This window comes from Mesocricetus auratus, unplaced genomic scaffold (assembly GCF_017639785.1).
Source record: "Mesocricetus auratus isolate SY011 unplaced genomic scaffold, BCM_Maur_2.0 Super-Scaffold_100030, whole genome shotgun sequence".
Classification (NCBI taxonomy): domain Eukaryota; kingdom Metazoa; phylum Chordata; class Mammalia; order Rodentia; family Cricetidae; genus Mesocricetus; species Mesocricetus auratus.
In genome coordinates, this window is record NW_024429211.1 from 7529109 (window position 1) to 7546886 (window position 17778).

The 17778-nt window shown below is 46.3% G+C and overlaps 1 protein-coding gene and 1 long non-coding RNA gene across 2 annotated transcripts in view; one reads left to right on the plus strand and one right to left on the minus strand.

The window, feature by feature from the left end:
* Oca2 (OCA2 melanosomal transmembrane protein) overlaps positions 1-17778 on the minus strand; it is a 176751-nt gene that overhangs the window by 97444 nt on the left and 61529 nt on the right. The window contains 5 exon segments of the mRNA XM_040733342.1: positions 455-593; positions 1414-1538; positions 3823-3879; positions 6533-6598; positions 8465-8536. Of these exon segments, the coding sequence (XP_040589276.1) occupies positions 455-593; positions 1414-1538; positions 3823-3879; positions 6533-6598; positions 8465-8536 (459 nt within the window).
* Positions 14065-16021, plus strand: LOC110343240. Its single transcript, XR_002385453.2, has 2 exons — positions 14065-14177; positions 14260-16021. It is a non-coding gene; the product is annotated as an uncharacterized LOC110343240 (long non-coding RNA).

Sequence of the window (17778 nt, forward strand, 5' to 3'; positions counted from 1 at the left end):
CTGGGAGAGATTTATGGGTGAACCTATCGAGCAACAGAAAGGCAGAGGAGGAAAAACCCAAACTGGTCATTTCCAGAACGAGCAGCAGGAGACTCGGTGCGCCGTGGGGATGCTGCTGACGTTTTCACTGAGCCTATTAGACGCGTGCCCGGAACTCCTTGCCACGGTTGCATCCTTTGATAATTTCCTAGACATCTCTGCTTGATGTTCTCAGTAAGGAAACCACACCCCCACCCCACCCCCCGGGGCATCTCTATCAGCAAAGCTCCTAAGTGCAGGCCTTTTTCCTACCTTCTCCTCTCCTACCTCTGATCGTTTGCTTCGGATCCGATCCGAATCCGTGGTGCTGCGTGGGCTGTGAATGAGTGACAGCCGGGAACCTTGGTTCATAGCCGTTAAGCAGAAGACACTCACCCCCATCGAGTGTCTCAGTTGGGTTTGTGCTGTTACCTACCATTTTCCTCAGCTCCTGGTTGGAAACAATGATAACATTTGGTGGGTCCCCAATGGCAGTGGCGGCCCCTCCGATGTTTGTGAAGATCACTTCCGCAATCAGGACTTGTCTTGGGTCAAGATTGAGCACCTCACATAACCTATCATGAATATAAGGGAAGGAAGGATGAGGCCTGTGTGCCGCCCAGACATTTAAAGCACTTGCTTGTAAAAAGGGAGGCACATTCATGCTCTCTCTCTCTCTCTCTCTCTCTCTCTCTCTCTCTCTCTCTCTCTCTCTCTCTCTCTCTCTCTCTCTCTCTCTCTCTCTTTCTGTACATTCTTTGAATTACTACCTAAACTCTTCCTTGGCCATGGACTTTACCATGACTGTATGATATTTGCCCTGGAATCTTAGGAAGCTCAAAACCCTGATGGGCTGAAGACTAGGCCCTAGGAGTAGGTGGAAGATGGAAAAATGTGGCGGTGACCCCTCTCCGTGTCCTCTCCCCAGAATTCTCCTCGTCGTGTAACCCCGCCTATATTTCCCGCCTGGCTGCTGTCCATTCATTGTTTTGTACATCAACCAGTAAGAGAAACATATGTACAGAGGGAAAAACATACGTACAGAGGGACATCCCCCCCCCGTCATGAAAATGTGGGAGTTCACGAGCGAAATCTCCTCGTGTCTGGTGATCTCCTTGAATAGCTTGCCTGCATCTCCCATGACAGTCCATCTTCTAGAAAGCATGTCTTCCAACTTCTCATAGTATGTCTGGGCTGTGCTGATGTCTATCTAGAGTTCTGCAGTCACACAAGCCGGAACCGGCTGGACTGGAAGTCTATGGCATGCACTCCAGTGAAGGGATGGATGCTGTCCTTTGTGGGTTTTTTTGTATACGGGAGGAAGAACCTGGAGCCAGGAGCACTAATCTGCCCCACGCCTGATCTTAATTTCCATGTGAGAAGTGTTCTACACACCTTATGGTGACGGGGGTGAAAAGAAGCATTGTGGTGACATTGTCTAAGAAGGCAGAGAGGATGGCAGCAATGAGACAAAGCATGATGATCATGGTCCACACTCTCCCTCGAGAAAGTTGGTATGCCTAGGATACATAGGGAACAAGCCAAAATCAGTACGCTGGCACAGTGGAAGCTATGTTCTCACTCACGACTCCAAGATGTGGAAACCAAAATAAATTCTAATCTAGAATTTGCAGTTTTGTTGAAGAAATTGTTTTTAAAAAGAAGCTTTCACTTCCAGAACTAAAGGAAAGGTCAGCCCCAGCCTTTGCATTAGCGGAGTGTGCCGAGGTTTCCTCATCCGCCGGGGCATGGCGCCGTCTCCCCTCATCCACTACGTGTGGAAGGGCCAGCTCAAACCTTCAGTGCTGCCGACAGAGTGTCCAAGGTTCCAGTTAAAATGGGAAAGTCCAACCACGATGAGTTACCATTTCACGCCTGTTAGAATGTTTATTTTAAAAGGTAACAGGGCTGGTGATGTATGTCAGAGGTAGATTGTTTGGTTAGCATGCGTGAGGTCCAGGGTTCAGTCCCCAGCACCACATAAAGCAGGTGTGGTGGCTCAGGTCTGTCATTGCCAGCAGCCGGAAGATGAGGTCATCCTCAGCTGTAGGCGAGGCTAAGTGAATCCCCACAACACTCAGCCACACAGCAAGTTGGAGGCCTCACTGTGTTAAATGAAGCCCTGTTTGGGAGTTTGCTTTGTTGTCGTTTTGGTTCTGGTTTGGTTTTGGTGTTTGGTTTTTTTTCCCTGAGACAGGGTTTCTCTGTAGCTTTGGAACCTGTCCTGGAACTGGATCTTTAGACCAGGCTGGCCTCAGATTCACAGAGATCGGCCTGTCTCTGCCTCCCAAGTACTGGGATTAAAGGGGTGCGCTACCACCACCACCACCACCCTGCAGAAGAAGCCCTGCTTCAAAACTGAAAAGAGGAAAGGGTGGAAGAGAACAAGCAATGGGGAAAAGATTAAGGGTAAAAGAATCCTCCCAGAGTGGTGGAAAATCACTGTGTAGAACAGTTCCGATGCCCCCACAGAGCTAAAAACAGAACCGTGGGAGCAAATGTACACGGTAAAGGGACAAAGCCTGCATGAAGTCAGCCCAAGTGTTTGTCAGCATGCAAAGACAAACACGGTGGTAAACATCAGGAAAATACTGTTCACCCATCCAATCCTCACATTTCCAACAGTGGTTAGCATGATATAGTAATAGCTGGAGGGCCTTGTTTTAAGCGCAATAGGCTGGGCACACACATACAAAATGTCGCGGGATTTCATTTCTGGGTGGAGTCTAAGCAGGGCTGCAGGGTCGGGAGGGGAGAGACTAGAGAGATGCTGTCCAAATAGTACACGGTACTGTAAGGAATTATGGATTTGGAGAACTACTACTACACAGTGTGTATTTCAAAATAATTTAAAAAGTAAATTCCAAGCCAGATATAGTGGCTCACACCTGCACTTGGAGGCTGAGGCAGGCAGATCTCTGTAAGTTGAGGCCAGCCTGGTCTACGTAGAAAGTTCCAGGACAGCCAGAGCTATGTAGAGAGATCCTGTCTCAAAAACAAACAAAAGAGTAAATTTTAAATATATCAGCATAAAAAATGATATATAGTGATAGGTTAGTTGACTTAATTTAATCATGCACATTGTGTGCATATACATTGAAACATCGCATTATACTCCCCAAACATACACGATTATTGTTTGTCAATCAAATAATCGTAATTATAAGTTTACAAGAATAAGACTTTTAAGGAGTGAGCATGTTAGCCCAGTGATGGAACATGTGCTGAGCATCTTCAAGGCACTTTGTTCAACCCCCCAGAATAATTAAATAAATACAGTCCACACAAGATTAAAACAACAACAACAACTAATGATTTTCCCAAATTGAAAACCCAGAACTGCATATGCTTAAAAAGTAAGCATCGAAATTATGTCCCCAAATGCTGATGGCTTGAAATACTCAAATGCTTCAAGGTAGAGTGTGCTTTGACGCGTAGCCCTAACCAGCCAATTCATGCACTGCTGTACAAATGTTCAGGGAGAGAACTCTTTGCCTTGAGAACTCTTCCTTTACTTGTAAAGAAGCAGTGAGCGTTGTTCTAAGTCGTAGTTAGCACAGCAATCACACCCAGGCTTCCGGAGGCCATTTTGAAAGGAGGTTGGAATTGTAAATATTTTAATTTATTAAATGCCCAATATTGGAATAATAAATAGTAGTATTCAGCTAGTTAACGTCATCAATTGTTAATCATATTTGTACTTGTATTGCTTTAATTATTTATATATATATATATATATAAGTATTTCGTGCTTACTATTTATTTATTTAGAGTATGACCATCAAATGCAAACTTTACACCTACCTTTACAGCACAGTAATCAAAAAATCCCGTTTCTGAAAATATGGCCACTAAGATCATCTATAAGGGAAAGAGAAAAAGCGGGTAGCAAGATTTTCTTAGCAAAATGCCACATTGAAACAATGTCACAATGACCCCGTCATGAGTTTGAGCTCTGGCTGCTAGCAGCTACGTCATCGCCGAGAGCAGCTTTGTCTTGTTAGATGTCTGTCACTTCAATATCCACATGTCCGCAGCTGGGCAGTGGTAGCACACCCCTTTAACCACAGCACTCGGGAGGCAGAGGCAGCAGATCTCTGTGAGCTCAGCCTGGTCTACAAGGCAAGTCATCCACACGCCCATCACTTCAGTGATCCAAGTACAAACTCCCTGAGTGGAACCTCTTAAAGGTGGTTTTGCGTGTGTATTTCTATCCTGGGCATTGGCTTTGTCCTAAGACGTGTAGTCAACCCATCTAACCCCAACCGCAAACGTCAAGTGCCGTCTTTACCCATTTTATAGACCAAAGAGACAGATGACTTGATCAGCTTTGATGTAGAGCAGGGAAGGTCATGGGCCAGCAGTTGGCCTTTGTACCTAACTGTTCCCATAAACACCACTCAGACATTCAATAGCTTTAAGTAAGTAGCTTCAAACTGTATCACATTTTAGTTTCTCACATAGCTAAACTGATTTATTTTTCCCCTTACAAATATGATGACATGGGCAAGCTGGGCCATTGGTACTAAAACGAGTGATCTCTAGTCCTATGTGCACTCAGAATGCTTACCTGTGTTTCTTACTGATGACAAGCGATAAAAAACAGTCGTCACACTGACTATTCCTAGAAATAGTGCCCGTTTATTCTGTGTTTAGTCAACCAGAATTCCAGCAAACCTGAACTTGCTAGGCTTCCTATTTTACAAGAAGTGGAATACATTCCATTTTTTTCAGGTTTTTTTTTAACTTGTGGATATCTGCTATGGCTCCTTCTTTTATTCAGATATTTAAACCCTGTCTTCTTCCCAGGGTCAACACAGAGACTGGTTTCTCCATGAAGTTCAAGAGCAGGGCGCAGAGCCAGCTCCCCATCCTCGGCGTTGCTACGTGTTGAGTTTGGAATGGGAAAGTACAGGTTCAAAACCCCCAACTAAAGTGTACTTGGTTTGCCATTCTGAACATCAAGTTTCTCGATTCACCTCTGGGCATTCTCTACCTTGTGGGGTCGTTGTGAGAGTTTGATAAAGTTGGGAGTTGGGAGTCCATGAACCCAATACACCTGTTTCAAATAAACTGTATGAAGCAAAAATGCTTCCAAGTCAGTTTTGACTCGGCACTACCCGTGTCAAGAGCAGCTTGCTAACTCAGCAGAGCCCTGTGGGGATGTGTATAGCATGCAGCACTTTGTGTGAGCAGAAGGGGACAGGCAGGCGCCCTGTGTGGCCTTCCCTGTCATCGGGAATCATTCCCTCATTGTCTGACAGAAAACAGATGGAGACAAGCAGCTCAGTAAAGCAAGACCCACCCTGAGCACTAACCCTATAGTACCAAAAGCATAGACTGTCTAAGTGTCTGCTGGAGCTATTTTCATTGAGAAAGAGAAACATCGGGCCAATTTTATAGGCTGAATTCTGTCCTTCCTCCTCAAATTTTGTATGTTCAACTACTAACTCCCAGGCCCTCAAGCTGTGGCTGCACTTGAAGACAGGACTTTTTGAAGGGCTACAGTGAGATCACTAGGGTGGTCCCTAATAGACTATGACACCTGGCTTTGAAAAAGGATAGGATTAGGACAGGATCACGTGGAGAGAAGACAGCCGAGGAGGCCCGCTCTGCGGATCTCAGACTCCAGCCTCTTTAGCTGTGAGAAAGAAATGTTTATTCATCAGGCTACCACATATGTCATGCATTGTTATTGCAGTTCTAGGAAAATGCTGCTCCGTGGGCTTAACTTTCGCATAAAATAGTATATTTATAGGCATCTGGTGTGACTCCCTTCTTCTATCCAGATGACCAAGCATGCAACACAGCCATTGGCTCCTCCGTGAGACCTGAGTCCAGAGCCTTGCTCCACCTCCCCACTCGGAGAGAGTGGCGGCTCTGGGTCCCTTTGAAGCCTAGAGTAGATGCCAGCAAGCAAATGGGGCGGTCTGGTGACTTCTAAAAGTGAGATTACTGGCATAGAGCAGCTAAAACCCCACAGATGCTGGACCTAGCCAAATCTCACCTGTTCCAGCTTAGCTGACTTACAATTCATGTCCCACGCTAAGCCTCTATGACTTTATCTTTCCTTCCAACAAGCTGACCTCGTAATGTCCCTTGCGGCTTAACGGTATGATAAATTGACAAGCGCTAGGACTATTACTTGGGGACATTTTTCTTTATATAATTAAAATCACTTTCCCAATCACTGACATTGTTCAGTGGTTCATTTATTTGAAGTACGTCAATTTTTTTATCTTAAGGTTAATAACTCAAAAAACATGGCTAACTTTTGTAAATAATGACGCCCCTTCGTAGCTCAACAAGCCTCAGAGCTGAATTCTCCAGTTAACGAGCCAGAGCGCCATCGTTCCCTCCTCCCTGGGAGAAACGAGCTAGACCTGCGCTAACACTTCTCAATCGAGCCCTGTCAAGAGATGTGCCATCTTGACTATAATGATAGGATCAGCAGCCATGGACTAGTGAAGGACCAGGGCTTGGAGCCATGTCCTGCTGGGAGGACTATAATTACCATGCCAAACAGCAGGGCCAGAGTCTCAAAATCAATCCACTCCACCACGTGGGTCAGGCTGGGTCTCTGTAATCAAAGCACAAATTCACCAATTAATCCTGAGCGCCAGCCTAGCGACGAAAGCTCAGAAGATGGGCTGCCCCTGGTGCAAACCCACACCACACACGGGGCCAAAGTTGGAAACACTCCATCCATTTCCCTTTGAAACTGGATTATGTCACTCCGAGTAACACTCATGACCTAGTTCATCTGTCACATCAAAAAGTAGTCATGGAGCCGGGCGTTGGTGGCGCACGCCTTTAATCCCAGCACTCGGGAGGCAGAGGCAGGCGGATCACTGTGAGTTAGAGACCAGCCTGGTCTACCGAGCGAGTTCCAGGACAGCCTCCAAAGCCACAGGGAAACTGTGTCTCGAAAAACCAAAAAAAAAAAAAAGTAGTCATGGAAAAAAAAAAAGGAAACATGTAACCCTGCTCCAGGAAGCTCTGGGAGGATTCCTTCCTGAATGGTCGCCTGAAGTGCAGGTTAGGTCTGCACGTGCTTGTCTTCCTAAGGGGAGTGGTATGATTGGCAGCTGTCTATTCTGCTCTCCAAGCCCCACTAGCACAAAGTGTAAACTGAGGGGCTGCCAAAGCCTGGCCGGCTAGGAAAGGGCAGCTCACTGAGTGACCATGGGACTTCTCCATGCATGTGCCTGCTATGTGCCGTAAGAGCGATCCTCCAAGTGAAAGATTGTCTGAACCATGCTTGAGAGCAGGAGCATCACTCGGAGACTGGGAGACGTCCCCACTCCAGCCCAGACAGCACCCCGAACCCGTGGACTGCATCCAGCTTGACCACCCCCCCCCCTTCCCATGCTGGCAGCTTCAATTTCCCAAAGTCAGCTCCCTGAAGTCAATATAACCAATAGCAGTCGTGCATGCCCTAGTTGAAGCCTTAGCGCTGCCTGGCAGACCTGGGCCTCAGCCCTCCCCAGCAGGATGAAAACCTAAGCCTGTGAGAAAAGACTGCTTGCTGATGGAAGCCTTGGTCGGGTTTATTCCAGACTAACCCTGCCCCTGGCATGGACCTCCTCATCTTTCTTCTTACGTAACTCGGCTATCATTGGAAACAGCACTTGAGGGCTGGGACATAGCTCAGGCGTACTTGCCTGGCATATCCATTCCAAGTACTGCAAGAAAAGAAACACTTTCTTGTCTCCAAATTTTAGAACATGGGAATATTTTACCTTTCGGTGTAGCATCTACCTATGGCAAAAAACGGCCAAGGAAAAGTTCACATCTTACAACTGCCTTCAGACTAGTCCTACAATGACATTTTTAAGGTACGAAAACACAACATATACATGTAGGTATTTAAATGAGTCTCTCGGGAGGGGGATGGCTGACCTGTCAGGAGTCCCTAGGGGGAAAAAATCCATCAAATTATAAAGCTGCTTTCAATCCAGGTCTGTGTACGGCCAGCTTTGGAGGACTCTGAGTGCAGAGGCGCATCAGTCCCCCAAAACGGTTCTCTCCGTTTCCTAAGAAGGACTCAGGCTCCTTCACTCCCTTCATGCATTCCTCACCCTCCCACACCCTACCCCCTCACCCCCCACCACACCCCCACCCCCACACCCCACCCCCTGTCTAATGGGTCCTGTTATTTACCCACAGGCATCTCCAGGGCCCGCAACGCCACAGGGCAGAACCCCAGCCCCAGAGGTCTCCTAGATCCGGCCCGAATGGAGCCGAACACTACATAGCTGAGTGTGTTTGTGTCCAGTGACGACTTTCCTAAACCAAGTTTGTCAGTTCATGAGTCTATGCACCACGGGCAAAACGAGTGGAAAGACCGTATGAAAGAGTTAAGAACGGCCAGCGCACCCCAGAGTTTCCGGGGGTCTGGCATTGAATCTAGCCGTAAGCCGGTAACCCAAACATAGCAACTCACATCTCCAACCACAGCCAATGCTGCTAATGCCGCCAGAGCTCCCAACATGGCTGCCAGGGTCCTGTGAACGATCTGGAAAGAAACACACACACACAAAGCCCGTATTGACGTGAGTGTCCCGTGTGCCGCTGCATTCTGTGTCATCTAAATGAAGACCATTGCAATGGGGCTTGCTCTCGTGGAACCCCGTAGAGACCCACAGCCACCAGAAGCCTGCGTCCTAGGACAGCAGCTTTCACTCCTGGACAACCGTGAAAGTCTGCTCAAGGAAGTCTGCAGCAGCGCAGTATTAATTATTTACCACGTTCTCTTTAGGCAACTGAACCTTTAGTTTAAGAACACAAATTAGCCCTTTTTAACTATTGAGACCGCTGTTAAAGCCAGCACACAGCCAAATGCCTGATCTAATTGAGATGCCAGCATATAACTGAATTGCAAAAGGATCTTTTCTATTTAGTTACAGTCCAGTGGACATGGAATTTTCAGCACCAAACATGTTGGAGAATCTGAGCCCGTGGACACTGCCACTGGGGAATGCAACATGGTAAAGTGACTTCGGGAGAGAGTGTGGCTGAGGTTCCGTAAGTGTAGGTTCACCATATGATTCAACAATTCTGCGGGAATCTGGTCTATAGGAGGATTTCTGGGCAGTTGGATAAAAGCCAGCATTCCTCGGGAACTTGTGAAATCAGTTCCCATCTACCAAAAGGAGTCTTTTCCCTAACTTCTGGTGGGAGGGACATAGGCTTCAGTGACATATACCTGTGTCTGCACATCAAACCCATGCCGGGTCCCCAGGCTCCCTCAGTCCCGACTCAGAAGTCCTTGTTATACATTTGTAAAGTCTACACTAACCTCCCCGGGCTTCCCTCCTTCTCTCTTTATAATCCAAGGTTTTTCTCCCCCATGGGTATCTCAGTATTCTCTGCTTTGCTGTTCTCTCTCTGTGTCTCTGTCTCTGTCTCTGTCTCTTTCTCTGTCTGTCTCTCTCTGTGTCTCTCTCTTCTCTGTCTGTCTCTATCTCTGTCTGTCTCTGTCTCTCTGTCTCTGTCTCTCTGTGTGTCTCTCTCTTCTCTGTCTCTATCTCTGTCTCTCTTTCTCTGTCTCTCTCTGTCTCTCTGTCTCTGTCTCTCTGTCTCTGTCTCTCAACAAAAGCCTTCCCCTAACTCTATCATGGAGCAGTCAAGTTGGCAGTTTCATTCCTTCAACCCCTCAAATACAATAATGATAGACTTCAAAGATAAGAAGCACTTGCTCCCCCATCCAAACAGGTAGAGATGGGGGGTGGGGTTAGCTGCACACACTCTACAATGTGTAAGAAACCCAGGAAACACATCCTGTCCCTGGGTGAGAAGGCGCTCTATTGGCTCTCCTGGGAAGACGTGCATAGGGGGACTGGTCACCTAGTGTCATGAGCACCCTCATGTTTATGTAAACATGTGTGATGACTCTGATACACAATGGAAGAGGATGGGGGATGGAGAATTTCCAAAAAGCAGCACAGAATCATAATCCAAAACATACCTCCCCTAGATTACAATTTTCTCAGCAGAAAGAAAAGAAAAGGAAAGGAGAGACAGAGAGAGACAGAGACAGAGACAGAGACACAGAGAAAGAGAGAGAGACAGAAACACAGAGAGAAAGAGAGAGAGACAGAGACACAGAGAGAAAGAGAGAGAGACAGAGACACAGAGAGAGGGGGGAGAGAGAGGGGGAGAGAGAGACAGACAGAGACAGAGACACAGAGAAAGAGAGAGAGACAGAGACACAGAGAGAGAGGGGAGAGAGAGAGAGAGAGAGAGAGAGAGAGAGAGAGAGAGAGAATAAGGAACAAGGGTTCCACAGAGGAAGATTGTTTGAAGATTAGTGACATGTAGAACTTGAGGTGTGAGTGTTTTATCGTGTGTTTAGAAGAGCAAGAGATCTAACTAAAGATTACCGGGCTCCAGGGTTCCCTCAGTAGGGAATATTTACCTCCTCCAAACTGTTGTATCATTCATGTTTAACCAAGCCCTAGGCAGTTAAATATTTAAAGGTCACAAATGGGCAGCCTTCTTAATTGAAACGGAAAATGATCTGTCTCAAAATAATTGATTAAAGTGGCAATTCGCAGTAGGAGCTCCATAAGAACTACATATGAGATATTAAAAACAAGGAAATGTTTTTTTATTTAGAGTTTATATCAAAACTAAAGACAAATCCTAAAAAAAAAATAACACCCTACTTGTTGGAACACGGCCCAAGGATGGAGTTGTGTGAGGAGAATGCTAAGTACTTGTGAGAACGTGCCAAGGAAGCAAGAGTCTTGTGATGTCGCTTTCTTCTTGGAATATGGGTCCGTGCTCCTCCCAGGTGTAGCAGATAAGAGGGAGCTTACTTTAGATTATTCACGACAGCTGTCTATTGTTAACTGTTTATACGCCTCTATGAAAATAAAAACGAAAGAAAGAAACTGTTTTGGCCATGTGTAGCTAGTCCCGCCTCCTCTAGAGCGCTACCCACCTACTCTCAACTCTTCCTCTGATCTTGCTTTGTTATTTCCTTGTCAGCTACCTGCTTTACATTTTTCCTTGAATAGGCTTTATTTTTCTTTTAACTCTCGTGCTTGCATTAAAATATCTTTACTAGACAAACTAGTCCTAAAATTTCTTTTCATCTTTAAAGTCAGAAATCTGTTTGGCCTGAGGGGCGGTGTCTAAAACTTGAGGGAGCGTAAGAGAACCCAACGAAGCTTTGTCTGTGTCCTGGGAACCTATGCTGCTGGTGAGTTTCCCTGTCTGCCTCATTCACCCTGTTAAACATGGCTTACGTGTTGCCTGAGGTTCCTGTGCTTCTGTTTTTCTGACCAGACACCCACGAAATGTCTAAGAACCTCTGACAGCAGAAATATGCCTTCCCTAGACCCGCCCACACTCTACTCCTGGGTCCTATGAAAGCAGCTTTTCTGGGGACATCATCATTAAAACCTGATCCCCCACACGCATTCCCTAAGTCAATTTCTTACCTCCAGAAAAGCAGCCTGAGACACAGTGGAAAACCCCTCCCCCTCAGCTACTTAGTGAGTGTCAGGCATCTTGTCTACACACAAACTTCTCCTTTGGATCTTGTGTTACTAAGTCTTTCTCACACATTAAAGGGACAGAGATGTAAAACTTTCTACTTTTCCCCACCAAACTAGGTATACCTAGATTTTATGTAATTGTGTCATGTGTGTCTATGATGACTGTTCTCATGTTTTGGGTTGTTGTCACATGTGGAAGGATCGGGTTTTGATGGGGAAGTCCTGTGTATATGTCAATAAAGCACTGTTGGCCAATAGGGAAGCAAGATAGGCAGGACTAGGAGTCCAGGAGGATTCTGGGAAGGAGAAACACAGGGAGTCACCATGTAGCCGCATAGGGGTAAGAAGTTCAGACCTTTTCTCCGGTAAGAGAAATACTTAGAATAACAATTATGGGGTAAATACTTAAGTCAGAGCTAGCCAGTAAGAAACAAGCAAGGCCAACAGCTTCATAATTAATACAGCGTCTTGTGTGTTATTTGGGGACTACAACGCAGCAGAGCCTAGGCGACTGGCAGGGAAAAACCAAGCAGCTAGCAAGGAAAAGGCTTCTCTCTACAGGGTTTTATGATGATACCCCCAGAAAAGCCTAATGCCTGCACCAGATCAAACCAGCCAACCTTCCATCATGGGTGGGAGGAGGGACATGGGAGCCCCCACCACTAAGTGAGGCACAAATGACAGTCGCTAGCTTCTGGGGGAAAGAGTCAGTTTTCTTTAAGGATGTGTCACTCCCAGTAAGTTGGCCATGCTCACAGGGATGGGCACAGGCAGCACTGATTAGACTAATGTTTCATTTATTGGGGTGAGGGGGAGAGAAGGGCATTGTTAGGAAAGAGTATCTGAGAGGCCATGAAAATACAAATACGTACACACAATAAAATTTTAGTCTGATAGATTGCAAACTTCAGGAAAATGAGTGGATCTGGAAAGTATAGTGTCACCGGAAGGGTGATGTCAAGTTCAAAGAAAACTCCACCCCCCCCCCCACCACGATATAGGGCCCCTCCCCCTCTCCATTTCTCCACCGCTGTCAGAAGGTACAAATGACTGCCTGTGGTGTCTATTAACATACCAAGGCTCACTCTGGCCTGCAGGCTCCCTCAGCTCTTCTCACCCATCCCCTACCCTAAACCTCAGCTTCCCTCCCCCAGCTTCTCATTCCCTTATAAGCCTGCTAATTCAGATATGCTCTCTCTCTGTCTCTCTCTCTCTCTGTCTCTCTGTCTCTCTCTCTGTCTCTGTCTCTCCCTCTCCCTCTCTCTCTCTCTCTCTCTCTGTCTTCCTTCCTGGTACCCACTTTCTTGTCTCTCCCTCTCTCTTGGTCTCCTTTACCCACATTCTGTCTTTCTGTCTAACACACACACACACACACACACACACACACACACACACACACACACGTGTCATTGCCTGATCCAGTCTGGTGGCCATGGTCAACTTTCTCTCTCCCTGCTCTGGACTCTCCAAGACGCCTCTGGCTGTCCTCTCCCTTACATCCACAATAAAATCCTTCCCTTTAACCATGCCTTGGAGCAGTGACGTCCTCACTGTATACAGGTAAGAGTCTAGCAGTCAGTCAGCGGGCAAGGCTGAGCATTGAGACACTTGTGGTTGGTGGGTGGTAGGTTACAGGAGCCTACACTTGATTTCATCATTTCTCATTTTAAAAATAATCAACTATTTCTCAAACCAGGATTTTCTGGTGTACATGAGGAATAAAAGATAAAAAAAAGGATAGGTAGGAAACTAAAGAGAGATGAAATTTCAAAGCAGTGTAAGGACAGGAAGCTAATGAATGCTCAGAAACCTCTTTGTGTTTGTGCTGACATCTCTTGCTTTTTTTTTTTTATTCAAACTGGTAAAGCAAGTTTTCAGAATGGATGGCCTGTCTAGTACCTTTTATTATGGCTCCAAGGCAAGCTGCAGCCCATCAGTTTTTAATTATTTTTATTTTCCCATAATTGCCTGTAGACCATTTCTTAATGTTTTAAAGTTGAAATACAAATTGTATATGCCAGGTAAAATAAGAGGCATACTATGTGATCTTGCTTGTGAATAATATACACATTCATTGGCTGTCTTATGATGTTACCATCTACCTGCACTCTGTGATGTTCGAGTCTCCCTGTCTATCATATCTGTCTCCTAGACGTATGTGTCTGTCCCTCAAGCAATTAGCATTTCTTAGTTTTCAAAATACCTCGAAGCTAGGAGTGGTGGCACACGCAGGCAGATCTCTGCGAAATCAAGGCCAGCCTGGTTGACATGACATAGCCATAGTGAGACCCTGTCTCGAAGAAGAAAGAGAAAGAAAGCACCCGAATCCTTCCTTCTGTTCTTTGCAATGTTTTCAAGGTCCAACATCACCCTGTGCACTGTGCACCAGAACTAGTTTTCCAACCAACGTCTTCCCTCCCCCTCTCCCTCCCCCTCCCCCACGCCCCCAGTTCTTTTCTGTCTCCAAGTTCTGGTAACCCCTATACAGCACTGAGTATCTGTGACGTCAACCCTTCTATGCTCCCCCTGCAGGGGAGGCCGCTGAGGGAATTGCCCCTCTCCGTGCCCCACTGCTTTCCCTTCCCATAGTGATCTCCAGACCCACCCACGTTGCTGCAAAGGACAGAACCCCATTCATTTCATGACTGAATAGTAAGTATCCCGTTGCGTCTGTGTTCCACGGGTTTTGCCTGCTTATCAAATAGTGGACGCTTAAATTGTTTCCATTTCTCAGCAGCGGGTGTGAGAATGCAGATGGCTCTGAATTTGTGTTCAAAAGGCGTACGTAGGATTGCTCCAGTTTATCGAAAGTGCTTCTTCTTAGTATGTTTGATGATGAAAGTCGGTGGAAGCTTCAGAGAGAGATGGATTTAAACATTTTTACGCGGTTGCGTGGAGTCTTCACACCAACGCACTGAACTCAGAGACAGCTTTCAGGAGCTACAGCTTCCCCCTGTGGTTTCTCTGTGTGTGTTAATGAAGGGCCCAGACCCTCACCCAGCCCCCTGCTTTGGCAGCCATGACAGCTGCAAAAAAGACCCAGCAAGATGTAGGCCCCTGACTCAGCATCATGAGCTGAGCCCTGGACCTTGACTGACCTTGCCCTAATCACTAGGAAGCAACCACCAGAAACCCTTCACTTGTTAATGAACCAACAAGAAGTTAGCTAGCAGGCTCTGGATGCGTCTTACTGATGACACTGAAATGCAGGGCTTAGTAACTGCCCTGGGAGGGCCTCTAGGTACAGCAACCTTTCTGCAGCTACAGCTGACCAATCAACTCAGGACAGGTTGCCCAATGCCGGAGGTTCACCAATCCTGAGACTGTTGCTATGTAACTAGCGGACCCCCCAGACACTCTCCTTGCCCTACCCCAATATATACCCTGCCCCAGGGACCTGAGTTAATTCGAGTTAACTCTTATATTAAAAAGACTCTTTGGTTTTGCATCGGATCCGGTCTCTAGGTGGTTTTGGGGGCAGGGGGTGTTCAGAGTCTGGGCACAACGTTTTAGAATACAGAAGCCCAAAATGACCCTCAAAACCAATAATGAAATGCCAGTGGTCTCAATGTTCTCACAGATGTGGTCCTCATGGGACGCAAGGTAATGCAGGGAAGTTTGTGTTGCTTTTAGTTTTTCTGGGAGCTGTATGTTTCACAACTTTGAATGGAATGCTAATCCTCAGGCCTCCGCTAGCCTGAGCCATCCCTTCCACCAACTTGGACTGGAGCAGACTTCAAAGGCGGTAAGCAAATTCTTCAATTGCAAAACCTGTAATCTAGGTCCCACTCCTTAAACTATGACTCACAGACCCACATGGAATTGTGTAACAGAAGGTGACAGTCATGACGTAACAGGAAATGGTCCCTGAGCGCGCAACAAACAAAAAGTTCAAAATCAGCATCTAATGAATCTTAGATGTTTCCATCGTTGCTAGTCGGCGTTGTACAAAGTGCTGTCACACGATGCCTTGCCACTCCTGCGGGTGATGAACTGCAGCGCTTTAATTGCATATAAGTGTTCCATGCTTACAGAAACTACAAAATACAAAGGCTTTGTTTTACTGCTGTTGCTCCTTGGCATGTAAGAACCAAATTAGACAGTATTTAGAGCTCATGGTATCAAAATGTTTGATTTTTAAAAAATTGTTCTTGTTTCTGACCTAGCTTCCTTTTAGAAGTTAAATGAATTTTGACTTGAGATTAGGACAAAATTTCAACCAATGCCTGAAATGGCCCTAAATTTATTTCTGGCATCTTGTATCATATGTTTCTGTGAAGTGTCATTGTCAGCTTTGATCCCTGAAAAGTCAAAGTATGGATAGGTTCTGAAAAGCATTGAGGATGCTCCCCAACCTGTGGTTTCAAATAGTCATCCAAGATTTAAGTTTTTATGTAAAAACAAGCAAGATTACCTATCTTGTTAGCATAGAAATTTTCTGCCTTTAAAATTATGTACAGAAGAATTGTTTTGAAATAAATTTATGATTCATCGTCCGTAAATGCTTGATTTGCATACCTATTTTATGCACCTGTATTCGTAGAGTTATGTGAAGATTCCTTTGGTGAAAACAGATTGCAAGTAGGAAAGAGTTTAAGAAGCCCAGATTGCCGGGCGTTGGTGGAGCACACCTTTAATCCCAGCACTCGGGAGGCAGAGGCAGGTGGATCTCTGTGAGTTCGAGGCCAGCCTGGTCTACAGAGCAAGTTCCAGGACAGTCTCCCAAAACAATACAGAGAAACCCTGTCTCTCAGAAAAAAAAGAAAAAGAGAAGCCCAGATCTAGGCAACTTAAAGGTCCACGACATATGATCTGGGATGCAGACACTGCTCACTGCACCTTGGTTACTATGACGACACGTGCTCCCAGCAATATAAAAGTAAACAGAGTTTAACTGTGGGTGTTTGCCTCTGCTTCCATCAGTCACTGGATGAAGGCTCCTGGATGGTTATAGACATCAAGTTCACTATCAGGAATGGGCATTCGAGGTGGTCTCTCCACTATTGCTTAGCTTGCCAATTGGTGTCATCCATTTAGATCACTAGAAGTCACACTGGTGCCTGATCTGTCTTCTAACCTATGATTCCCTCTTCCCCCTAGCCTACCCCCCCAGTCAACCTTCCTGTTCCCCCATGACCTACTCTCTCTTCCACTTCTCCCCCTCTCTATTTCCCAAGTCCCCCTCCCCCCCACCCCCTCCGTGTCCCCCATCTGTTCAGAGGATCTTGCCTCATTCCTCTTCTCTTGGGTACCATGAGAAAATTGGCAAAGAGACAGCTGATCTGAACAGGGGAGAGCTCTTGGACCCCAGACTGACAGCTGTGAGGCCAGCATGGGACCGATCCAGAACCCCTGAATGTGAGAGTCAGTGAGGAGGCCTGGGCTACCTATGGGTTCCTGAGCAGTGGATCAGTGTTATCCCTCGAATACTAACAGACATCGTGTGCCCATAGCACAAAGAGGGTCACTCTCTCTGCCTGGACTCTTAGGGGAGTGCCTCACCCTACCCAGAGTGAAATGACAGACTCTAGATATCCCCTATAGGGGAGGAATTGGCAATAGGGTGGGAGGATGGGGGGATGGTGGGGGGTGCGGGAGGAGGGGAGGGAGAAGGAACTGGGATTGACATGTAAAACCAGCTATTTAAAATTAAAATAAAAAAAAAGTGAACAACAGGGAAGAGAAGCTGGAGAATGACAGGCTAAGGTGCCTCTCCTGTCTTCAAGCGTACATTCCCTCTGCCAGCAGGCATATGCTCTGCAGTGTCCTGGAAATCCCAGCCTCTGCTAAGATCACCTTCCATGGCCCATCAGGAAGCTTGGAGGGGCGCTCACACTTGGAATATCAGCTCCCTTGGATGGCTAAGACTGGAGAGTCACACTGAGTTCCTGGTGTCCTGGTCTACACAGCAAATTCCAGGCAGTCTGGTCTACATAAATCAATTCTAGGTGACTTGGTCTACACAATGAGTTCCAATCGTCCTGGGCTACACTGTGAAACATTGTCTCATTCTCTCTCTCTCTCTGTGTCTCTCTCTCTGTGTCTCTCTCTCTGTGTCTCTCTCTGTCTCTCTGTCTCTCTCTCTCTCTCTCTCCCAAAAGATAGGATGAAAGGATGATAAAAAGAAAATGGAGATCTCTGTGTCCTTATGATGAAGTAAACCAGAGGACTCTTTTCTCTGGAACACTGGGGCACTACTCAAGACTGATAATTACTATGAGGTGCTAATGCTGTTAACATTGCTAGTCTTGTT